This window comes from Toxorhynchites rutilus, chromosome 1 (assembly GCF_029784135.1).
Source record: "Toxorhynchites rutilus septentrionalis strain SRP chromosome 1, ASM2978413v1, whole genome shotgun sequence".
Taxonomy (NCBI): domain Eukaryota; kingdom Metazoa; phylum Arthropoda; class Insecta; order Diptera; family Culicidae; genus Toxorhynchites; species Toxorhynchites rutilus.
Window position 1 is genome coordinate 27,177,114 of NC_073744.1, and position 23,367 is coordinate 27,200,480.

General features: G+C 39.7%; 1 protein-coding gene across 15 annotated transcripts in view; it reads right to left on the bottom strand.

The window, feature by feature from the left end:
• The window catches only part of LOC129769299 (heterogeneous nuclear ribonucleoprotein R), an 84,571-nt gene that overhangs the window by 47,772 nt on the left and 13,432 nt on the right, over window positions 1–23,367 (bottom strand). For 9 of the 15 annotated variants that reach the window (XM_055771526.1, XM_055771532.1, XM_055771515.1 and 6 more), the window contains exons 2-5: window positions 10,704–10,828; window positions 3,833–4,026; window positions 3,612–3,739; window positions 3,295–3,536 (exon numbers count right to left, since the gene is read on the bottom strand). In XM_055771526.1, coding sequence (XP_055627501.1) covers window positions 3,295–3,536; window positions 3,612–3,739; window positions 3,833–4,026; window positions 10,704–10,826 — 687 coding nt within the window. In that variant the 5' untranslated portion in view covers window positions 10,827–10,828. Of the gene's footprint in view, window positions 1–3,294; window positions 3,537–3,611; window positions 3,740–3,832; window positions 4,027–4,111; window positions 4,365–10,703; window positions 10,829–13,772; window positions 13,928–22,105; window positions 22,289–23,367 lie in introns of those variants that run through there. The other 6 variants (XM_055771460.1, XM_055771469.1, XM_055771547.1 and 3 more) reach the window with 6 other exon arrangements.

Genomic DNA, 23,367 nt, shown 5'->3' on the forward strand with positions numbered 1-23,367 from the left:
CTGTGTGATACACACACTAACCAATACAAAGAAGTTAATTTCAAAAAAAATCCTCGGTTTGTTCGATGTCGTGAGATTTTTTTTTTAAATATGCGTTATTACTTGTTTACAAACTAAGAAAAGATGACCACATTTGAAGCCGATCTGACGACAAATACGAAAGTGTAACCGATTTTCATAGCAGGTATGATTTTATGTGATCTTTCCTTGAAATTATAGTGATCCCTTTTTGTATACTTCCGCAAAATGACGAAGTGCAACGTCCCGCGATGCTGGATCAATGTCAGAACTGAAAGTGACGAAGGAAGCAGGAAGCATGTATTTCCACTGTAAGAGAAATAAGTCTTTGAGATAGGAATGGTAAGAGTTCTTCGGCGCCAATAGCTCTTTTTATCGACCAGATAATTGTAATGTTTATGGCTTGAAAATGATTAGATGAACTTTTATTTCATCAATTCGATGCATTGATGCACGTATTTAGGAAACATTTTTTTGTTACAATGTAAAAAAGAAAAATATGTTAAAATTTACATGCATTCAATCGGTGATCTCAAAATATTTTTTTTGCTTTAGTTTATTTGCCTACCATCGCATGAACAAAGTGGACAAAAAAAATACCTGTTATTCTGTTTACGTTGGGGTATTTCTACACTGGATGAGGTCTCAGAAGAAGGTAAGTACAACCGTGAAAAAACACGGAAGCAGGCCGATCATCTAGAGCAGCAAACAGACATACGTCGAAACACTGCTTTCATAAGTAATAACAACACGAGTGGGCTAAGCTAGGCCATGGCAGGAGTGTCATCGAATCACTTATTTGCTGGGTTCCACTCTTTCAAGTTCCCGCCGGACTGTTTGTCCGACCTTTAGGCAATGTGAATTGAGGGAGCGCAAGGATGCAAAGAAAGGAGGACGTTGTAACGAAAGTGTAATTCTTCTGGGAAATCTACTCAATGCACAAATTTTCAAATCAAATGAAGGAATTCGTGACAACTTTTTTAGTGGATTTTGTGTTGCCGAATATGCTTGTGACAATAGCACTTCCCAAAAAATAAAATGGGCACCGTAACGGGAAGGTAGGTTCGAGGGAGGTTCAAGAAGTTCTCAAGAAATCGAAAGATAGTCTCACAGAGCAAAGGTTTGCTTCTAGGTTCAGCGTTAATCGAATGAAAAATAATCTTTTTGTTTAGCAAAATGGCAAAATAGCATATTTTATATGGCAAAATAGTCATATTTTTTAAAATTATCACATATCTGCTAATGTGGTTGCGTCGGTTTATTACCGAATAAATAAATTTCAGCGATCCACAACACCGTTAACCTCGTTCAGGAAGTTCAACGGAAATGCTGTCCTTCAAAACAATTGACAAAATGATCATTATATTTCCGAGTAACTGACGATTCAAATAAGTTCTTGAAAAAAAAACATCTTAGTTTGAAATTATCTATAACACCCAGTTCAGAGCTCTCCCGGCTCCCGGTTGTTTTACGTGGAAGAAAGACGCAAAAGAAAGAAATATTTGATTCCACTAAAACACTAAATGCAACGCTCGCGCAGTATCAATGACGAACGTTATGGAACTGAAGTTCGTAGTACTAAAAAACCAAACAAAGCTATCCTGAGATTCACGTCAATATACAGAGTCGCATTCGTTGAACGACCGATACATTTGGAGTACCGCTAGGAATACTATGATGAATTCTGAAAGAATTCTAAACCAGAATCATATTGTTTACATATCTTTTTCCAAGAAATTATTGAACGAGCGGGTCTTCAGGATCAGTTCTCAACTCATCGCTGAACTCATTCGGACATAACAGCTATGCTATAAAAACATGAGAATATAAATGAGGGAAGTGAGATAGTTATGAACTAATATGATATACCTTAGACCACCACAATCATTCATGAGAAAAAAATATATACACATTCCGGTAGTGTCATGGTGTTATATCTGACAGAGAATCAGTTTATGAATATAAATTAGTCCTAGAGCAGTATTACTAGAGAGGCTAATAAAGGTTTCATAGATAAAATGATCCATAATCTAATAAAAAAAAACAACGCAGAATAACGGAGTGAAACAACATAAATAATTTCGGAAGGGTTTTGAGAACGGCTCCCGGACTTCGAAGCTTCACAACGATCAAGTATTAGAAGAACACTATTTTGAAGGAAATCCTATAAATTTTTCATCATCATTGTGTCTTTAAATGCACAACAAGATATGATTACCGGACATAATTGTGTTGCAACAACCTTCCATTGCTCTAAAAAATAATACACGTGAATTATCCAGGCTACCACATCGTGCCCTCCGATTGAAGAAAATTAGAAGAAAAGGTCGATAATACTTAAAATAACCTCACCCTCCGGGAGGTATCTCTTACATTACAAAACAAAACAAAAAAAGTCTAACAATAAAACTACCTTAACGGAAAACGATTGAAAATAAAATAAAAAATAAATACATCTGTTAGAAACTATAAACATAAACTCTCTGAGTTCTGAGTTGCTGGGTTTTAAGATATACTTCTACTCTACTACCGGTTAAAACCAATCGTTAATTTCTTCTCACCAGTTACAATATCTCGAATATACCACGAAACACCAATCACCTCTACTCGATTATTATTCTTTTTCTCCAGTTTTGTCCAAATCTTGTCTAAATTTTCGGAGGAAAACAATTGGGCAGAGAGCGACTACGGAAAGGTGAGCGATGAGGGCGGGGGGTTAGAGCAACCACACTATCATCTATCAACACACAGAGTGTGTTGTGCTTTACACGCTACACCCGACCCAACCATAGCAGACCCCTACTACTGTCTATGTAGAAAGTATGTTCCCGCCAAAAAGTGATAGAGAATGTTACATATTTTTTTTAGGAAGACAGAGAGTACGAGAGAAATGTACAAGGGTAATCTGAACGGTATGGATGTCGTCGGTTTCCTTGTGATTTTCACGAATAGTGCGGGGGTAATCCGAAAAAAAACAGTGGATGAAATTGTGGTGGTAGGATTTCTAGTGGGCGGGGAATTTTGGGAGGATAAATGATACGTGGAATAATTTCATTAACACCTAGATAGAGAATGGAGTATAGGTTGGTAGTAATATTTTGTACGTTTCAAGGTGGAACAGTGGATTGAAAGGATCAAACAGAAAAATGGGCGAAAGAGTTGATACAGTTGATAGAGAGAGAGGGAAGCAAGGGGAAAGAGAGTATTCAAAGAACATAAGAACATAACACATTCATAGGATAGCAACATCTAGCGTTCCAACAGCGACGGACTTACCTCTCGCACTGCATTCGAGGCGGAGTCCCGCGAGGTGAAGGTGACGAATGCGTAGCCCCGATTCGTACCCGTCATCGGATCCATCATCAGGCGGAGGTCCCAGATTTTGCCACATTTTTCAAACAGCGGTATCAGCTCATCCTCGTACATATCTTTTGGTATCTTACCGCAGAACACTTCACAACCATTGCCCGGGGTGTTGCCCTCCCAATTTGGAGGTGGGCCACCATACTTTCGTTGTCCTGTTGCCGGAAAAGGGGGAAACATAAGGGGGTGAATCTGCTGATAGATTTTGAGTCGAGCGTTATGAAGCGTACCTGTTGTCACATCGAGTGTGTATCCTGTGCGTTCCAGAATTGCCTTTATTTTATCCTCATCTGGACCCTTAGCTTGTACTGTAATTGCAGGTGTGGGAAGTCCTTGTTGGCTGGCTCTGCTTTTTTGACTGTAAAGAAAAACAACAAAGAAGCACAAAATTTCCCCATGTTAGATACCACTTGCTGTCAGTAAAATCAATGGTATCAGTCTCTTGTCTTACCGGTATGTCTTCATTACCCCGCACAGGTAGGCCGATTTGTTCGATACATGCTCCAAATTCGATTCTAGGAACTGGCTCAGCACATTCAAGGCACCGTCGACAGGGAACTCCTTCAGCGCGTCCAGCGCCCGCTCGTCCAGTTCTGTGTGAGCGAGTTTGCCGGTTTTGTAGATGTCGTCCAGCTTTCCGGCGACCTACAAGTGAACGAAGAAAAAAAATTGATTAATAAAGTCGCGTTTTCCGTTTTTGTTTTGCGACTGAATTCCACAATAATCGTACGATTTTTTATAGAATTTCCCTATCAGCCTATGATATAAAGAATTGGTGTTCCGACAAACCAATAAAAACGGGATAGACGAACATGGAAACTCTGGATCGACACAAAACAATACTAACAATACTTCACAATACCAATAACAATGCTTTGAACTTCTGCAAGCTGTTGCGGTCACATTAAACTCTCACGCACTGATGAGGTTTGCTTGTGGGTCCTCCTCTACTACTAGCACGACTGTTATGCATACTCTGCCACTCAATCGACAGTGGCCTCTTGTGTCTTTTGTTTAACACGTTCGTCGGCCATCGTGATTCGGCTGAGTTTCTTGCGGGGCCCAACTTGCGGATAAATTATTAAATGAATGTCGAACTTTGTTTACCGACAACTAGTACAGGATCTAGCAATATTTCTTTAAGTTAAATATTTTCGAAATATAGATTAATAAAAAGTATTGTATAAACATTATATTTCTATGGGTTTGATTTCATGATTATTCTATATATCTCGTTTTTATATTATATTTAGGTGTCCATTCCATCAAATTCCATTTAAAAATCTTATTCAATTTGAACGAGAAAAGGATTACCGATATCTGGTTGACGAGTTGATGAACGAGTTGATTCCCAATAAACAAGTCGATAGTGAGAGACCCCATTCTGGAAATTCATCAAAGTCTCCATGATCTTAATCATAAATGGAAAGGAAAGGCCATTGGGGGAAAGGCCATAAGAGCAACGGAAATAATCGCCATGAAAAAGGCGTAATGTCACAAAATTCTACCAGAAATATTCTCACGCGGAAAAAACATCATTAGAATAAATGCCACAGGTTTCCTTGCGAGAGGCCACCACATCCGACGGCGGATCAGCGGTCGACTCGGATCGCATCACCTCGGTGGCTTGGGGCCGTTTCTATTCCTTATTCTCGTTAGATGGGGATATCGACCCCTTTACATTGACCTCAGAATAAATTTAATTACGAAAAAAATGAATTTATACTAAAAATTTTGCTTTTTTCCGTGTGACATTTAAAACCATGATGTTTTCTGCACGTGAGAATATTTCTAGTAGGATTTTGTGACATTACGCTTTATTCTCTGCGATTATTTCTGTTGCTCTTTTTTGCTTTGCAATTTTTTCCGGTCTCGATTGGAGATGTGACTCAACGTCGAATGCAGTGCAAATCTTTTATGAGACAAGCACACATTGGGCCTCACGTGACGTTTCCCTCAAAAAAGTTACAATTTTTAACACTTTGACGGTTAATGTTTTCAACTTGATTTCAATGTGCTGGCGGGTATTTGCCAGAAACACATTATTATTCACCTCCTTGATCCGTAAAAACTTAAAATATATTAAAATATGCTATACTTAAAATAAATTCTGATTTTCACTCATTAAAAAATAACTATGCCTGCCTCATTAATTGTTTTCAATATGGCTTATTGCTTTACAAGCGAAAAAAACTTATCTTGCAGTCCTGGAAGGCGATCTTGAGCAAGATGTTCCAAGAAGAAGTGCATGTTGCATGTCGACGCGAGTCGAAATATGCAGTAAATTAAAGATTCTATGCGCGGTGACATATTCACTTATGAATAGGCAGACCAAATGGTTTAGGAATAAAAACGGGACACGTTAGCTAAAAAAAAATTATATTCTAATATTTTTGGAAAATGTTATTGAATGAATAAAATCAAACATTCTTAGATGGAACTGCTTTGTTCTCTATAACGAAGGAAGGAATATTTAGATGGTGAATCGACTTTGCGAAGAAGAATATGTTTTTTGGAAATTTTATCAAACAGTTTGTCTCATTCCAGAGCAAAGTTCAGTAATCTTCATGAATTCCTTACCCTCTAGAAGTTTGTTTTCTGATGTTATTTGTACCCAACTGTCTGCAACTGGCACGGATTCTTCGTTCCACCTTTCTGTCTCATTAATTATAATGCCTCCAATAATTGTCCACTCATCTTACGAAATGTTTCAATCTATCTGCCCATTCAGGAATAGACTTCAATACAATCTATTAATTCTGTTGTTTAACACATTGCGGACTGCTCACGAGATTTCTCGTGTTTCGCGTTCCGTCTGTTACGGATGGATTACGAAATAACCCGTGTTTTCTACACTTGAAGGTTGAATTCTTTGTTTGCCAAGAATCTAACAAGGCCTACCGATGGCTCGCCTTCGTCTCATCCACATCGAAGGAAACAATCTCATTCGTAGAATCCGAACAAATGAAGCGTTCAAGTTTGCCCCAAAACGTTCGGTCCTTAATGTGTTGATTGGCATTAAAAATGATCGAATAAAAAGGCTTTACTAAAATCACCTTGTAATTTTTCTCATTTTTTCTTGTCTAAAATAGCTTCCGGCATTCGGAATGACATATTCGGATCACGTTCTTAAAACCGCTCTGCAGATTCGTCCATGATATGGGCATCTGTCAAATAAAATAAGGAGAAGATTATTAAATTGTTTCCAAAACAACATGTTTGTCTTTCCCTTCGGTGGAGTTTCCGTCTTACCCGACTTGACTAGTATTCTTTTAACATCAATACTTCTGAAGTAAAAATGAGAAAATTTACCGCCGATTCGATGAAATGGAAGGAAAGTGATGCTAAAACACTCACGTGACGAAAAGTATCTTGTTAGCGATGAGAACATTGTTTTCTGCAGTTGAAAATTTTCATCAAACTAATTTTTGCAGATCATTTTAATTTTTTCATTCACAATTTTGACACACGGCCAGCTAGTCAATGTTAATTGATCCACTGTGTTGTAAATTTGTTCATCATTTAAATTTAAAATAAAAATGTATTTTATCCTGTCCTTCTTTCTCAACTTCCCCTATACGATTAAATTCGACTCTGTTCCTGTTAAAATACTAATGAGCCTAAGTAAATAAAAAAAATGGGATACAATACGGGTTCAACTGACATTTTTACAGGAACAGAAATTTCAGTATCATTGAACTGTCCGAACTCAATTACAATAAAAACTTCCCGCTAAAATTTCTTTCGGAATAAGGGGCTGTCCACATACCACGTTTAGAGGGGGTAGGGGTTGTCCACGGTGAGGAAAGAGGGGGTATCGATAATGTTCACATGAACACGATAAATGAACATTTAGTAAAAAATAGCTTCTGTGTTCAACAATGTACACTGGGGGAGACGAATTGCGGATTTGAAATAGAAATGCCAGCAAAGAATCAATTTTCTCCAAACAATAACCGGAACATGGTGGGGCGCCCATCCAGGAGACCTCATTGAGTTGTACAAAACACCGATATTATCAGTGTTATAATATGGCAGTTTTTGCTTCCGATCAGCTGCCAAGATTCATATTCTCAAGCTGGAGAGGATACACTATCGTTGCTTGCGTATAGCCATGGAGTGTTTGCATTCGACACATACGATGAGTCTCGAAGTCTTGGCAGGAGTAACCCCGCTTACTTTTCGGGTCACAGAATTATCCTACAGATTTCTCATCCGTTGCAAGATCATGAATCCGTTGGTGATTGATAACTTCGAAAATCTACTCCAACTGACTCCTCAGTCAAGTTTTATGTCTTTATACCATGAGTATCTTACCCACGACGGCACCCTTCACCAGGCATCTCCAATCAAGTTTGCTTCCCATACTTTTGCAATTCCTCTGTCATTTTTGATCTGTCCATGAGACAAAAAATCCATGGAATCCAAGATCATCTACGATCCAATGTTATTCCGTTGATATTTTCGGAAAAATATGGAAAAGTTAGATCTGATAAAATGTTCTTTACTGACGGTTCATTCATAATCGGGTTCACTGGCTTCGGCATCTTCAATGAAAATTCCAGTGTCTCTTTCAAACTCAAAGATCCTTGTTCCGTGTATGTCGCTGAACTGGGTGCGATATATTATGCATTAGGGATCATTGAAACAATGCCCATCGACCATTATTTTATTTTTTCAGACAGTCTCAGCTCAATAGAGGCAATCCGCTCAATGAAAGTTGATAAACGCTCATCTTATTTCCTAACAAGAATAAGACATCTATTGAGTGTTTTGGTCGAAAAATTATTCAAGATTACCTTAGTATGGGTTCCCTCTCATTACTCAATTTCGGGGAATGAGAAAGCGGACTCGCTAGCTAAGGTGGACGCATCAGAAGGCACACTTTTTAAAAGGCAAATTGCTTATAATGCATTTTTCCACATTCCTCGTCAGCACACACTCGTTAGTTGGCAGCGCATGTGGAGTGAAGATGAGTTCGGTCGTTGGTTACACACGATTATCCCTAAGGTCTCGACGAGTGCATGGTTCGAGGGGTTGAATGTAGGTCGTGATTTCATTCGCGTGATATCTCGGCTTATGTCCAATCACTACAACCTAAATGCGCATCTTTATCGCATTGGGCTCGCAGTAAACAATCTTTGTGATTGTGGCGATGGCTACCACGACATCGAGCATGTTGTCTGGCCGTGTATCCGGTTCCATGCTACCCGCTCTCAGCTTTCCAGAGCATTGAGGGCACTAGGCAGACAATCGGATATCCCCGTCCGGGATATCTTAGGTAGCCGTTTAATGATGTTTCCTCCGTTGTATCCCTGTATCAAATCCCTCCTATCCGATCGATAAATTTTTACTTAGTCGTGGCAATACATACACATATTCTTTACAGATATACAGGTCGAAGGTTGTGCAGATCACTGATCATTCAACAAGAGCCAAAGGTTGTACCGCTCATGACAACTCTACTCGAGTCAAGAGAGATGCACCACGATTGATATGAGGTACAGACTAGGGGGGCATCGCTGATCAATGGTCAGTTGCACCCCAATAGGAAGTATCCCGTGCCGGCCACACAAACAGAGTACTGCAGACTGCAACATCCCAATTATGAGAATCTTTGTAATACTAACCTCGAGCCAACCGCGAGTAATCGGTTACATATTACTAACATAGCTGTAAGACAAAAATTGTCAAAATATAGAACTCCCGGCCCCGTCAGGCTAACGCCACATGTGCCTTAATAAAATATATATTTTGGGGAAAAAAATGTACACTGCGTTTCACAACTATAGAACCACGCATTTTTCTGAGTTGAAATGGCCAGTCTTATAAATGAAGATAGTTATTGTATTCTACACTATATACTTCAATTCACCCGACTTCTTTTATATCTCTGGAAACTCAGCGGTTCAATATTTGTGAAAGTATAAAGTATACCAAATCAAAACCCTGTCAATTCTCACTCCCAACATTCTTCCAAAATTGGAAGTAAAAAGTGACGAACCAGCCAAAAGTGTTGAAAGTCACTATAATACAGATATATAAAAAAAAACCCTGTCAAGAAATTATGAAGAGCGATCGGACGAATAGTAGATGCAGCTTACAAGCAGTATGAGTTATTTTTTTTCTCTGCGTAGAATGAGATACTTGGCTTGGTCGTAACCTCCCCGAATGGGTAATTTGAACTGATTGAGAACTACAGATGACCTACGAATTAAAAACTTATCGTAATTCATCTTATCGTTTCGCGCCTGGACACAACAATTAAGTTCAAATGGCCAGTCTTATAAATGAAGATAGCTATTGTATTCTACGCTATATACTTCAATTCAACCGACTTCTTACATATCTCTGGAAACACAAAAAAAAGAGTGGTTTTATAGTTGTGAAACGCAGTGTATGAAAATATATGAAAATTTATTTTGCATTTCCAAGAAATTTATCCCTATTTGACAAGAATTTAGAAGTTGTACGGAAAGATAATTCTTGAATGAAATGCGGAGATGTATTATTGATGCTCAGTCGAAGAAAGATTTTGCAATAGGAAGCTAGTCTTAACCCCTTCGCGTACTATTTGATGTTCGAAAGAGTGGACCAAATGCAAACGCTTCGATAGGTCACGCATCGAGTAATGTCACATTTCTGCTGAGCGTCTTAGCGCCTTGTGATATGTAAGCGCACCACGAGAAAGGCTCGATGTTGTACGATTTGGCACAATCATTTCACATCGAGTGAAACTCTTGTTTTTTTCACCAAAAAAGTAAAATTGTCCATGTGGACAACAGGAGGAGGGGTACAGAAATGTTCACTCTTGTTCACGGAGGAGGAGGGGCGTCTAAAATCGTGCTTTTTATGTCCACGTGGGATGTGGATAGTCCCTAAGTTTGTAGGCTCCACAAATATCAACCTAGTTCATTCGTAAAAACGTGTTCGAGGGGAAACGATGGTACCTTACTCGAGCTTTTCCATTAGTATTTCAACAGTCTTTCACTCATTTTTAATCGAACTGACCCTATTTCTTTGGTAAAATTCTTGTTCGGACTCAAACGTAAATTAACAAAGGCCGAGTGCAGAAAACGTTTGTACCTTTCATTGGAAATATGTTGATAGATAGTAGAAAATGACTGTAAAAAGAGAAAAGTTGCAAAAGAAATTTTATCTACAAGTAGAATAAATTGGAAAATAAACTTGATTGAATCCGCGAGACGCGAGATTTCCAGGAAGAGATGTTGCGTTACATCAAGATTGTCATCCGCAACATGCTGACAACCGAATATCTCCGACATATGCATCAGGTACCAACAAAAATATATCAAACTCACCTTTTTGTCGAGTCCATATTCTAGCAGTTTGGTGTAGTCCTCTGTCCGTTCACCGTCACCGGCGCCTTCGCCCATTTTTTGATTTGCCATTTCTTCCACCAGTTCACCATTACCTTCTGCCATTTCTGTAAGAGAAAAGAGAGAGAAAAAACAAAAAAATTGCATCAATGAAAAGTCACCCATCATCCGACTGTTGTAACATTCACAAGCTGTCGCACCGTATTCCTTTTCCCGGATATTGGAGGAGGGTTGGGTTGGGTGGATCGACAAGTTCCACAGTCTAGACGGGTTTTGCTGGATTGAAAACGACAACATGAGATGGAGCGAGCGAGGAAGGGAGGGAGGTAAGCAGTAGGGAAAGAAAAAATGTGCGTCACGCACTCATTATTGTGCTAGGTCAGGATTCGCCGATCCCAAACAAACGCACCATAACGCAACACTACGCAACAAAACCCTCCACAGGCCGCGACATTTAGTGTTGCTACATTCAGCGAGAGTGCGTGAGCGCACGAAGAGAATGCCTCGTACTCTCTTTCTCCCGGTTTGTGTCTCTTGACGGTTGCTTTCTAATCGATGCTGGAGGGGTGGAGAAGATAGATAACAAATTGGCAATTGTTGTGTTGTGCATGATTAAATTTTGAACTGGAACGGATTATGTAAATCCATTCATCCATCAGCTGATGCCCCCTCTAACACGCATCATAAAAAAAGGCAAATCAAGCGCGCCCAAAACAGGGAACACATAATTGCTTCCGTGGAACCACTCAAAGAGAGGAGTGGACAATGACCGACGAAAATAGCCAAATCTCGTCCCCCTTTCTTTTTTTTTGGCTTCGGCGATGCGTGCGGCCGTATTTGGCTCAAGGTCGACTCCTCACCGCAGCGGATGCTGTCTACGCATTCGTTCGCATGGGAAGAAGAAAAGGAGCGGAATCGTACGCGTCTTTCATAGTTGCGAATTTTCAACAACTACATTTGCGTGTTAAGATTGTGTGTGAGATAAAAAAAGGTAACTAATGTTTTTTTTCGCTTCTTTTGAGGCCTTGGTTTTTAAAACAGGACAACACAGGCATGACGTGCGTTCTGCGATCTATGCAAAACGCAGGAATTAAAAGGGTAGCGAGGAAAAAAACGAGCGAATGTAAATACCGGTCTGCGAAAAAAGAGTTTCTGCAACGATTACAGGTAAAAACCGCTCCCAGGCGCGGACGGAGGGAGGAAAAAAACGCGAAACCTGCGTGTGACGCACTTTTTTGCACTTCATTGCCATCATTTCGCCGATGCTTTGGTTCGCGCTCAACACATAGCGCGACCGGTGGCGGTTGCGTTTGTGTTATAGTGGTGCGCGAGGTGGCCTCGAAATTCGCATTCGCATCACCCCGAAAGTGGGTCAAACTGCGTGTGTTGGTCGATGGAGATTAGGAAAAAAATGGCATAGCGCGACATAGCAAAATGTGCGTTTTTGCGAACGCATGTGGTTGTTGTTGTTGCGACGGTGCGTGTATTAATTCTATTTCATTCCACATCGTTTCTTTTTCGTTTTCGCGAATCGCTTCTTTGCATTTTTATATATTTTCGCACAGCTCGAAGGTTTGGCCTGCTGAAAGTGAAATCGCGACCCACAGTCCGCGAATCTACGGTGGTCTGAGTGGGTCGTATCAGCGGCGTACGGTGCTGCTGTCCGCTTCCGTGCTGTTTCGTGTGTCGGAAGAGCCAGTTCAAGTTCAAGTGTGTGTCATGTGCTGCATTCTCAGCAAAGGATTATTTGCTGGGTACGTATAGATTCGGGAACGCCGAAGATTGACCTAATTTATTACCGTTGCTCCAGAGTGACAGAGAAACAAACAAAAAAAAAAGTTCCACAACGGCCATCTCAAACCTATAGTAATCGAGTATCGTTAGTGATTTTGGGCGAAAACCTGACACCGCCTCTGGTGAGTTCTATATAGTGGTCGCCATTTTCGAACTTACTTGTTGAATAATTTGAATTTCTGAAGCGAATTTGAGGCAGTTCGGAATGTTATGTTAATCACTTCACCATTTACACGAATCTATCGCGGGACGCTAATGTCGAAGAAAAGTGGGTCCTGTTACAGGACCATTTAGTGATTCTGTGACGTGAAACAGCTTCAGCTACGCACCGTGACGTTGGTTACTCATTGAACACACATACAAACCGGCGCTCTCTGAGTTCTCTGTGTGTTTTATCAATTCGCGAAAAAAAACTCAAACCCATGAATATCTTTTGATCCTGAAATGCGAAAACGTGTGCGCGAAAACGACGAACGGACGGATAATCAAACCCACCTGGACTGCAGTGACCGAAGTGATTACGTGATAATCTGACGTATTAAATCGCGCGCAGTAAAACTAAAGTCCAAGATTAAATGGTAGGGTATGCCAGGTCAGGCTGTGAGACTGTGTTCGTTTCAATTCAACAGGCTCCCCCTCGTTGTTCGGGTGGGGAACTGCCGAAAAAAAGAATGCGAATTGCCTCTTCCATGCCCCAGATGTGTATAGGTGCGTGTGTAAGGAGGAAATTCGCACACCCATACCCTCGCAAGCACAGGTCGGAAACTCGCGATTTTTGCAAACACGGTTTTCTTCCAAATCTTACTTGCTGCTGTACTCTGTGGCCTGCTTCCATCACCCCTCATGCGGCTCCCAGTGCCTTCACGGCTCATCGCGGGGGAATTCGCAAAGTTTGGAAGGCTTGGTTGAACACTCGTGGACCATTGTACCGTTTCTTTTCGGGCCAATTAGTGCGAGAGATACCCATGTATACACACACAAACGCAGTCCAACAAACACATGCCCGAGTGAAATTGACATTAATCACCTCCCCCCGCCTCACACAGACGCAAAAAGCAACCAGAAATCGGTGAGGTCAATGCCCTAGAGTCTAATGACCTTCAGACACGCGTTTTTCCATACACAAATGCGTGCTTATCCTGAATTCCTGCTCGTATCAGCGACTAATTTCCACCGAAGTACTGTTCCACTGGATCCATTTCTGTCAACAAAGCGCAGAGCAACGCCTTTTCTTCCCCCCGGGATAGAACTACTCACCAGCTTCCGTCAACGTTTTCGCATCTAAGTTCCTCCTCACGCACCAATATTGATCAATTTGTGACCGCTGGATAAAAAGTAAGAACGAATCTGACCGCTCCGTGTAGCGCTTTCGGGGGAACCGTATCACACTCGCGTTTTACTCTACTGCTGCTGCTGACTTCCACTAGCGACACCAGCGCGTTGGATGTTGAACTCCATCGTCGTCCGTCCCAAAACTCTTTAGTTTGCGTGTAGTATATAGCCTCTCGATGACGTTTGAGCGTTTGATGATGTACAAACGGCGGAACGTTCACTCTCCATGGGAGACAACAAGGAAACACTGGCTGACTAGTAAAAGCTTACTCAGGCCCTCTTGTGCTGCGGCGCACACCTACCACCACTACTGCCTACGGACTGAGTTTGTGTTCTTTTTTTCCTTCTGTTAAACTGGGAAAGACGACCGCCGTTAGAGATGGTCAGCGGTGGAGCGGGAGGTACGGAGAGGTGCACAGAATACAAAGTTTCGCGATTCGCGAAATTAATTATGTTTGATACACTTCAGGTTTTCGCGCACATGTAACCACCACGCGCCGTGAGGCGGCGTTATTGACCTGAGAAGAGGAGAAGGAAAAACACACGCACACACAGCTCAGCGTTGGGATCAATTTCTTTGTTTTCCTTCCCGGCTGGAGTGGAGCTGCTGCTGCTGCTACTGCTGGATGACGGCGGCAGGACCTCTGAACCTTGTGTTGCACCTTTCGGTGATTGAGTGGTAAACAGGTGCACACAATCTGTTTCATTCCTCTCGCTGTCTCCAATAGCATCCACACAGCGGTGCTTCTCTATCGGGGAGCAATTGTTTCAAAATAAAAATGGATCGTTCAGATTACGATACGTAGCAGCTCTCAGTTAAATTACTATCAGCGAGGCATGCGAGATGGAAAATTGGTTTCTGTGGGTGCTGTGCAATAACAGTTAGAGCGAGATTGAAAAACTATCGAAGATCGAATGTTTTCAACAAATTCAAAATGTTTCAAAAACTCGAATTCGGTCTTTCACTGGGTCCATAAAGACAATAACGCTTAGAATAATAACGAAAATCAAACTATGAGCTATGGTACTAAAACTGCATTCACAAGTCCCAAAAGAGCTGTGCGAGTCCGAATCGAATTCGGCATTCAATTGGGCGATAAATTCAGCAATGGCAGCTTTAGAATAATTTTGGATGAATTCAACCCCCCATTCGTTTGCCCAAAACGGACAGCCTTATTCTTATTTATGGCCGTATCTGACCTCAGTTCGAGCGACTTGCTTCGAACATTGTCGAAAAAGATATTCTCGTTTTCGTTCAAATTCGTCCGAAGGAGACTCTATTGCAAACTTAAAAGTTGATGGGTCTAAGCCTGGGGGCACGAACGGGATCATGATACAGGACTGTGATTGTGTGTAGTAATTGTATTTGAATCAAGTTTTTTCATTGTTCAAAATCTGTATTTTTTCTCTTTTGGTTTTCTTTTTATCTTTTTGATGGAAGCCCTGAAAAAACCGTTTCCGAGTTAGATACGATAACGTGGTAGAATCCGGAACCACATTCTGTTCAAAAATGTACACAAAAACATTAAACAAACACATTAAAGTCATTACTACCCTTTTCTTATGTTCATTCAATTATGCAAAAGAAGACAAGGAGTCATCATTTGTCATTTTTAAACACAAGTCTAAATTGTTATGATCTACATAAACATAAGCCTAAGTCAAATAAATCTATTACTGCAAAAATATATCTATATTAGGGTGGCAATGGATGTATGGGAAAAATTTGATCATCGAATTTCAAAAACCGACCATGTACATTTTGTTTATTGGCCTAAAAAAATTATCTGTGGAAAGTTTCAGCTCAATCGGACATGATTTAGGAGTGCCTCAAAGCGCCCAAATTTTTGATTTTTTCATTCTGAAAAAACTTCCAAGGAAATTGGGAAAATTGAATTTTTTTTTCGATGCTAAATGACTTAAAAATGCATGAAACGTCAAGATTTTTTTCGAGGTGTCATCTCGAAAAAAATTTTTTGGCCGAAAATCGACCTTTTGGGACTTATAAAAAATATCGAATTTAAAGAGCCGACCATGTAAATTTCGTTTATTGGCCCAAAAAAAAAATGATCTGTGCAACCCCAATGAGGTACATATAGAGGTGGAGCAGTAGGCGAAATATATCTGTATTGGCAAACAAAATATCGTGTCGTAATTATTTGCATTCAATATGAAAATTATATGGAAGATACAAATCAATGTTGAAAATATTCACGGTTGCATGATAATTTGAGCCAAAATTCTCATGGAATTATTCAACTGTTGGTTTTTTAACAGATGACAATTGTATCGTGGCACATTTCTATAATTTATATGGTAAAAAGGTCCAGAGAGCTGTCGTATGCTTAGTTCTCGAAAGCAGTAACATTTTTGGTGAAATTTTGAATAATTGGTGATTATTCTCTCACATCATACACACCGACACTGAGAGCCTTCGAAACATCAACTTCATAACGGTAAAATAATGAAACTTCGTTTGTTTCCATGAACGTGGAGGAGTGAAAATGGCACATGGAAACATCACTTCTATCCGTTTTTTTCGACGTGATTTCACAAATGTTCACTGCACGCTATCACATTAGCCTTATATTCAGCGGAAACACTAAAAAAATCAACGTTTTTAATTGATAAATTACTTCCTGAAAATAGCATTTTCACATGGGTGCGGTGGACAATCAAAGATAAACACAACGACTGACGTCACTATTTGAGAAATAATTATGGCAGCGCATGCTATGTCGCTCGAAACTCTACTATCTTCATTACCTTTTTTCCAGTACATTGGTGCAACCCAATCAGCTCAATCGGACATGATTTAGGGGTGCCCCAAAGCACCTAAAGTTTTGGTTTTTTGGCCACTCAGGCTATGTCCCAAAAAGTCAATTTTCAACCAAAAAAATGTTTCGAAAAATTTCGATTTTCCAAATTTTCTCCCCCCTTGGAAGATTTTCGAGGATGTAAAATCAAAACTTTGAGCGCTTTGAGGCACCCCTAAATCATGTCCGATTGAGCTGAAACTTTGCACAGATCATTTTTTTGGGCCAATAAACAAAATTTACATTGTCGGTTTTTGAAATTTGAAATGACCATTTTGGCTGCCACCCTAATCTGTATATATAAACAAATGATTTGGTGTCTGTTCCTCACGAGAGCGGAGCAACGGATTTGAACAGTCAGTATCAGGTTTGATGCGTCTCAGTGTGCGTCAGGTTTATATACCAAAAAAGAAATTGTATACCACGAATATAGATCACGTACAGAAAAATAATGTTTGTGGAACATGAGTGTCCGAAATTATTTGATTAAAAATATCAATTGTGGGTGGGACGAAGTTCACCGGGTCAGCTAGTTATAGATAAAAATAGCAAAAATTTGACAACAGTATATTCGTTTGATACATTATTACACCAGCAGCTCACACATATATACACGATACATTTCATGAAAGTGGCAAAAAGTTATGAGGTAAAAAGAGTTTTGTGATGTTTTGATCTGTTTTTTTCAGTTTTGGAGATGACGATTTACTTACCTAAAATAGCTAGAAAGTTCGAAACTACACTGTTAAGGAATCCTTCATTCTATTCATTATTCTACATTCCATAGCGTATTCGTTTTTTATGAAAAGGTTCAAGAGATTTTTTCAAAAATTCGATTAGTTCAAAAAAATTTTGTGGGGCAAAGGTGCGCAGTGGTTGTGGGGTAAAAGTTCGCACTAGCGTTTTGCTCTGAAAAAAATTTATATAATGTTTTCAACAAAATTTTAACGGAACTCACGAGAAGAAAACTAATTTGAAGAAATGCACTCCAGAAATGCTCGAAATGGCCCGACTGAGGTCTATATAAATAAAAATGATATGGTGTCCGTTCCTCACGATTTACCTCAAGAACATAGCAACTTATTTAAACAGTCAGTATCAGGATTGATGCGTCTTAGGCTACATCCGGTTTAAATGTCAAAAAAGAAATTATATACCGTGAGTATAGATTACGTACATAAACATAATTTCTGTGGGAACTTGAGTGTTCGAAATGATTTATATCAATATAATATTAATTGTGGGTGGGACGAAGTTCGCCGGGTCAGCTAGTTTGTTAATAAAAACGAATTCTATTCTGTTTCACATGTTGGACATTTTCAGTCTTCTCTCTCCCAAAAACTTCCACGTGGTATGTTCGACCATAACACCAACTCTTCTCCACCATAGAAATCCATAGAACACCCCCTCCTGCCTACTGAACGGTGCCTACACTCTCTAGTAATGATGTTTCTGCCGCTTCTGATGATAAAGCATTTAGTTTTGGTATAATTTATTTCAGAAGTTCAATTCAATAATCTATTCAATTCACTTTTGACCCGCACTACTTGCCCCCACTAGGGGGCAAAGGTGCGCATTCGTCTTTTTGTATTGAAATAGGTATTTGTCCAATTACAAACACAACTCGAGAAATGCTTGTACTACGTTTCGAAGGTAATATATAGTTACAATTTGGTAAGCAAACGGAATCTTATTTGCTTTTATTTCAGGAGTTATTAGACGACAACAGTTAGGTGCGCACCTTTGCCCCGCATTACTCTATTGAAGTGGAATCCAATTGGAATTCGCATTGACGACATCGAGCTTCATGCTCCGTTATTGTGAAGCTAAAATAATAATTAATTTTCAAGCAGATTTTTCAGGAATAAGCACATTTCCAAAGTGATAATATGTACATATCGAATTTATCTATGTAATATACTGTACATATCTTCTGCAACCGGGGAGAAAATTTAAAAAAAAGTTTTAGAGAAAATACTAGTTTTAGCGTTGCTGAGCATTGTGCGAATGAAGCGAATGAACAGCTACAAAACCTTTTTACTATCACGTATCTGAATCAAGACATTTCTTGGCAAATGGGCCAAATGGAGAGTCGGATAAGATTTGGTGTACTGTGCAATTTGTTGTCAATAATTATGGAGAATTTGATTCTCTATTGTAGGATATGGAACATCTGGAAAACTGTAGATGACCAGAGAAATGCTGAGAATATAGTAGTCTTGTAGTTTCTGAAATGGTCGATTGCGTTAAAATGGTCCTATAGAAATAGAAACAAGCATGAGAGTCTACTTCTACGAAAGCTTCGAGTAGTTCAGTTCACATCAAGAGCTATAACCGGTGGTCATGCTTGCGCTGTGGTCTACGTTTGTACGTCAACAAAGGCTTCACATTCATATGGAAGAACAGCAGATTGTATATTTGTATACACCCATTCCATGCCAAATCGATACAGTGGCTTCAGATTTCTGTTAAAATTGGTACTTCTGTTCCTTATCGCAAAATATTAGACCCGTATTTTTTTTTTTTCATTAGGGTGCCTATTTCCATTTTAGGGTGGTCCGAAAAATCATTTTTATCCACACTTTTCGAAAAATGACTTTTTTCAAAAAATAATAACTTTTGAACTACCGTTCTGAATCATATTTCGGACAACATCATATTTCGGACACTTTGTTCTAATATCTTGAAATGCTTAATGCACTGATGATATAACTATAAAATTAATATCATAATTGCTTCTTTAGAGTAATCCCTTGGTTACACTATCATTTCATATGAGAACTACATTTGAATTATAACATAATCGGCAAAAATCTGCAACACTACTCATTATCGTTTGTGTTTGACGTTTGCTTAGCGTGAGCAGGTAGAATTTACCCGTTCATAAATATTTAAATTTCTCCCGTGTTTCATCAGTTCTCATCATCGTTAACAATTTACTGTGATTGCTTGGTAAGTGTTTCGCAGTTGATTATAAAATATAATCAAGTGTAATGTAATATTCGTCCAAAAAATACAAAATAAAGTGTCCGAAATTTGAATTCAATCTGTCCGAAATTTGATTTAGTGTCCGATGTTTGATTCTTATTCGCATCATTTGAAAAGCATTTTATTCGTTGATTTTTTTATATTTTCAATCAAATAGGTACCAAAGTAGAAAGCTTAAAAGCATATTGAACTAATTTATCGAATATTTATATCAACCAAATAATACCTGTGCATAAAGCTTAGATCTTTTTTTTTTTTTATCTGTATTATAGTGACTTTCAACACATTTGGTTGGTTCGTCACTTAGCTTCCATTTTTGGAAGAATGTCGGGAGTGAGAATTGAACTCGTGACCTTTAGCGTGAGAGGCATGGATGTTACCACTACGCCAGATCGCCTCCAGCTTAGATCTGTTTTCTGCATCATATGCCTTAAGCGTCCGAAATATGATTCAGAACGGTACTAGACCGATTCAGAGAATCGTCATATCAAATTAAATTTAATCGTCAGATTTAAACCAATAGCTTAACTCAGTCGAACACCAGAATCGGTTCAGTAGTTCAAAAGTTATGATTTTTTTTGAAAAGTTTGTTGATCATTCAAAATAATTTCGATTCGTTATTTCTTCTAAATAACATTAATTTTTATATATTTTTTGTATTTTACATATATACAGTGCACTGTTCTGTTCAAATGATAATCAAATGAAAGTCTAACGGAATGTTTCCGCGTTCATATCTCGTGAATAGCGAAAATTTATGTTTTGTTTTCATTTGGAGAAAGTGCAGCAGAAAGCCATCGAAGGCAGTGGGGACAGTTCAAGGGAGGTAGCTTCGACACAAACGACCAAGAGTGCGAAGAAAGCGTTGCAAAAAGGTGGAAGACAATGAATTGGAGGCGATATTGGACCAAAGATTCGTTTCAGTCTCAAGAGGAACTTGCCAAGTGTTTGAGAGTGACTCAACAAACCATATCACTGCATCTGAAAGCAATGGGCTGTTACTTTCAAGATAAAATATAGTATAACTTTGTTGAACTACCGTATTTGTAACTCCAGATTGGTCAAGTTGCATCCATAAACGATACGACGGTATGGAATTGGCATCTGTTCCCGGAGCTTGATAGTTGATGAGGGTTATTCCAGTTTTTCGTTCCTGTTGACACCGTACATGTTGTGCAGAGGGCAGAGCGAACTAAAACAAAAATCACTAACAGTCCATCTAATGAATGCAAGACTGTAGAAAGCTTCCAAATTAGCCAGGTAAACGACGGAGTGGAGACAGTAATCCAACAGCACACTCAATCAATGCCTGGAATACACCCGATTCTATAGAGTTCGAGGGCTTTAGAGCGTTGGAAGAGGCGGAAGAATGCGGAACAATGAGCAGCTCCGATGTGGAACGCTTCTTGGAATCATAGGGAGGTAGATCCTCATTTGATTAAACCTATTGAAAATTATATTGAGATAAAACGCAACATGTCCATCATGGAACATACATACTTGAACATACCAGAATTTTTACGAATGATTCGTTATACTTTCAACCATTTCGAGAAAAATTGCAGTTCGACCACACAGAACTCGTGGAATTCGAATTAGAGCCTAGTTTTTTTTGAATAGTTACACAATTATTTGATCAACACGAAAAATAGATCTGCCGAAAGGGAGAATTGATCGGATTTTTCCTAACTTTGTATATTTATGTTTTCTCGAAAAAAAAAACAGAAGAATAGATGTTCACGACATGACCAAATTGTTACACAAACGTAAGGAATCGAACAAACGATCCGTGTGTACAAGCGAATTATCTAGGGGTCAAGAAGAGTAGAGTGGTATGCAGTGGGTTTTGTAAACAATGCAACTATGCATCGAATTCATAACGCGAAATCTTGGTGAAATAGGTGACAAAATGAGAATATTATAACGATTTAATAGAGCAGCGTGATTTGCAGCTCGACCGAAATTTCATTCAAAAGGCGCAATAGATTCGTTATTACATACGTACAATTCTATCATAACAGGTTTCAAATGCACCAAAAATGCTAAAGCAAATGTAATAATCGAAATAGCGCTTCCTTTATTTCTTGCCATGGTTGAATTTCTATCTTCAGTGATTTGGAGTGATATAATAATTTGCGGATTGGTAGATATGAGCAAACCAGTTCTCAGTTCGCTATCATCAACGATGATTTCCATCATATAATTCAACGGAAAAAGCGTTGCCCGAGAATACTGGGTTTTCTTCAAAATTCTTTTTTTAAATCAAACCAAAATCTATGATATCATTATGCAATTTGATTAACAGCCCAAAGTACACGCATAGGATAGAACCAGTAGAGAAAATATCCGCACAATTAGAAGCGAAAAGATAGAAACGAAAACACGATTTCACGCAAGATGGAATGACTAACAAATTACCTTCAATTAGAAGTAAAAACTTAACTTTATAAATACCTTTTACCAATTTCTTTCCCTTAGCGATGGTGAATCTTTACTCCATTCCGCTCTCCCGGAAGGGAAAACCACAGCTAAAGTCCTAGTTTCAGCTCCAAGCGAATTTTTTTTTCTGTTTCGACAAATGTCACTAGTCTCGATAAACGGAGCCAGGGAGCGTCCGAGTTCCACCGGAAACTTTGGAATTTCTACTTCCTTTTTGGAGTTTTCACTTCACACGTTTGACAATTGACCCAAATGAGGCCGAGATTCGGCGAGCAAATGCACGGTGAACTACGATCGAAAGGTTTCGAGTGTCGGATCGTGTGAAAGAATGAACATTGGATAGTTTTGCACACTCAGAATGAACACAAGCCATGCGGATTTCTCCCTGGTCGGGACAGAAAATATTCTTCCATTCACAGACGAAGGCCCGTTTTCGCGTATCGATTTGAATATGTTCATAATGTGCCCTGCTTGGATTCATTGTGTCGGTTAGTTGTTACGGAGAAAACTCGTAGTGCCTTCGGACGTCCTTCAAAGGCTTAGGATTAGGAAATTGCAAACTTGATTAGTTCTGTCTCAACCCGGTAAACAATGTATGAGTCTTTCAGGTTACATTTTCTCTGTTACGGCCCAACTTCTGCCAACACAGAGGGAAAACAAACCGGTCGGCGGTCACTCATTTCCAGTCCGAGCCCCACACAATACATTCGCGTAAGATGATTCCGCACACCAACACATCGACGAGCCAGCCGGATCCACCAGCATGGTCGCACCAGTATTGGTGCGAGCCCCAAAATCAAAACCAACCTGCAGATATGCAGGATTTCTCCGGCCACCCATTCCCACCCACCCACACAACGTCGCGTTTGTCTAGACGTCGCAAACTACACTGCTGCACTGCAGCACAACCCAAATGGTTGGTTTCCATGGGAAACCGGCGAAAAACAGCAGACAAAATCGATATTCCAAGCTACCGGTTTCCTCCGGACCTATGACGTCCCCTCCTTTCTTTGGGGTATGGGAACCATAATCTCTGTCGCCACCAGTACCACCACTAGGAGCACAGGGATGCGATAATTTGCTGCACCACCCGCTCGCCCTGTTGATTAATTGAGTCTGCCATATTCCACACCTTTGGCCCTTCCCTTTGCCTAGAAAAGGGCCTTCACCCAGGATGTTTACCACATTCATACGGATATGTGCGGGTGGGTTTGGGTTAGTTGAACGAACATTTGGTTCCGTCGTCGTCGTAGTCGTCGCCGCCATCGCCATCAATG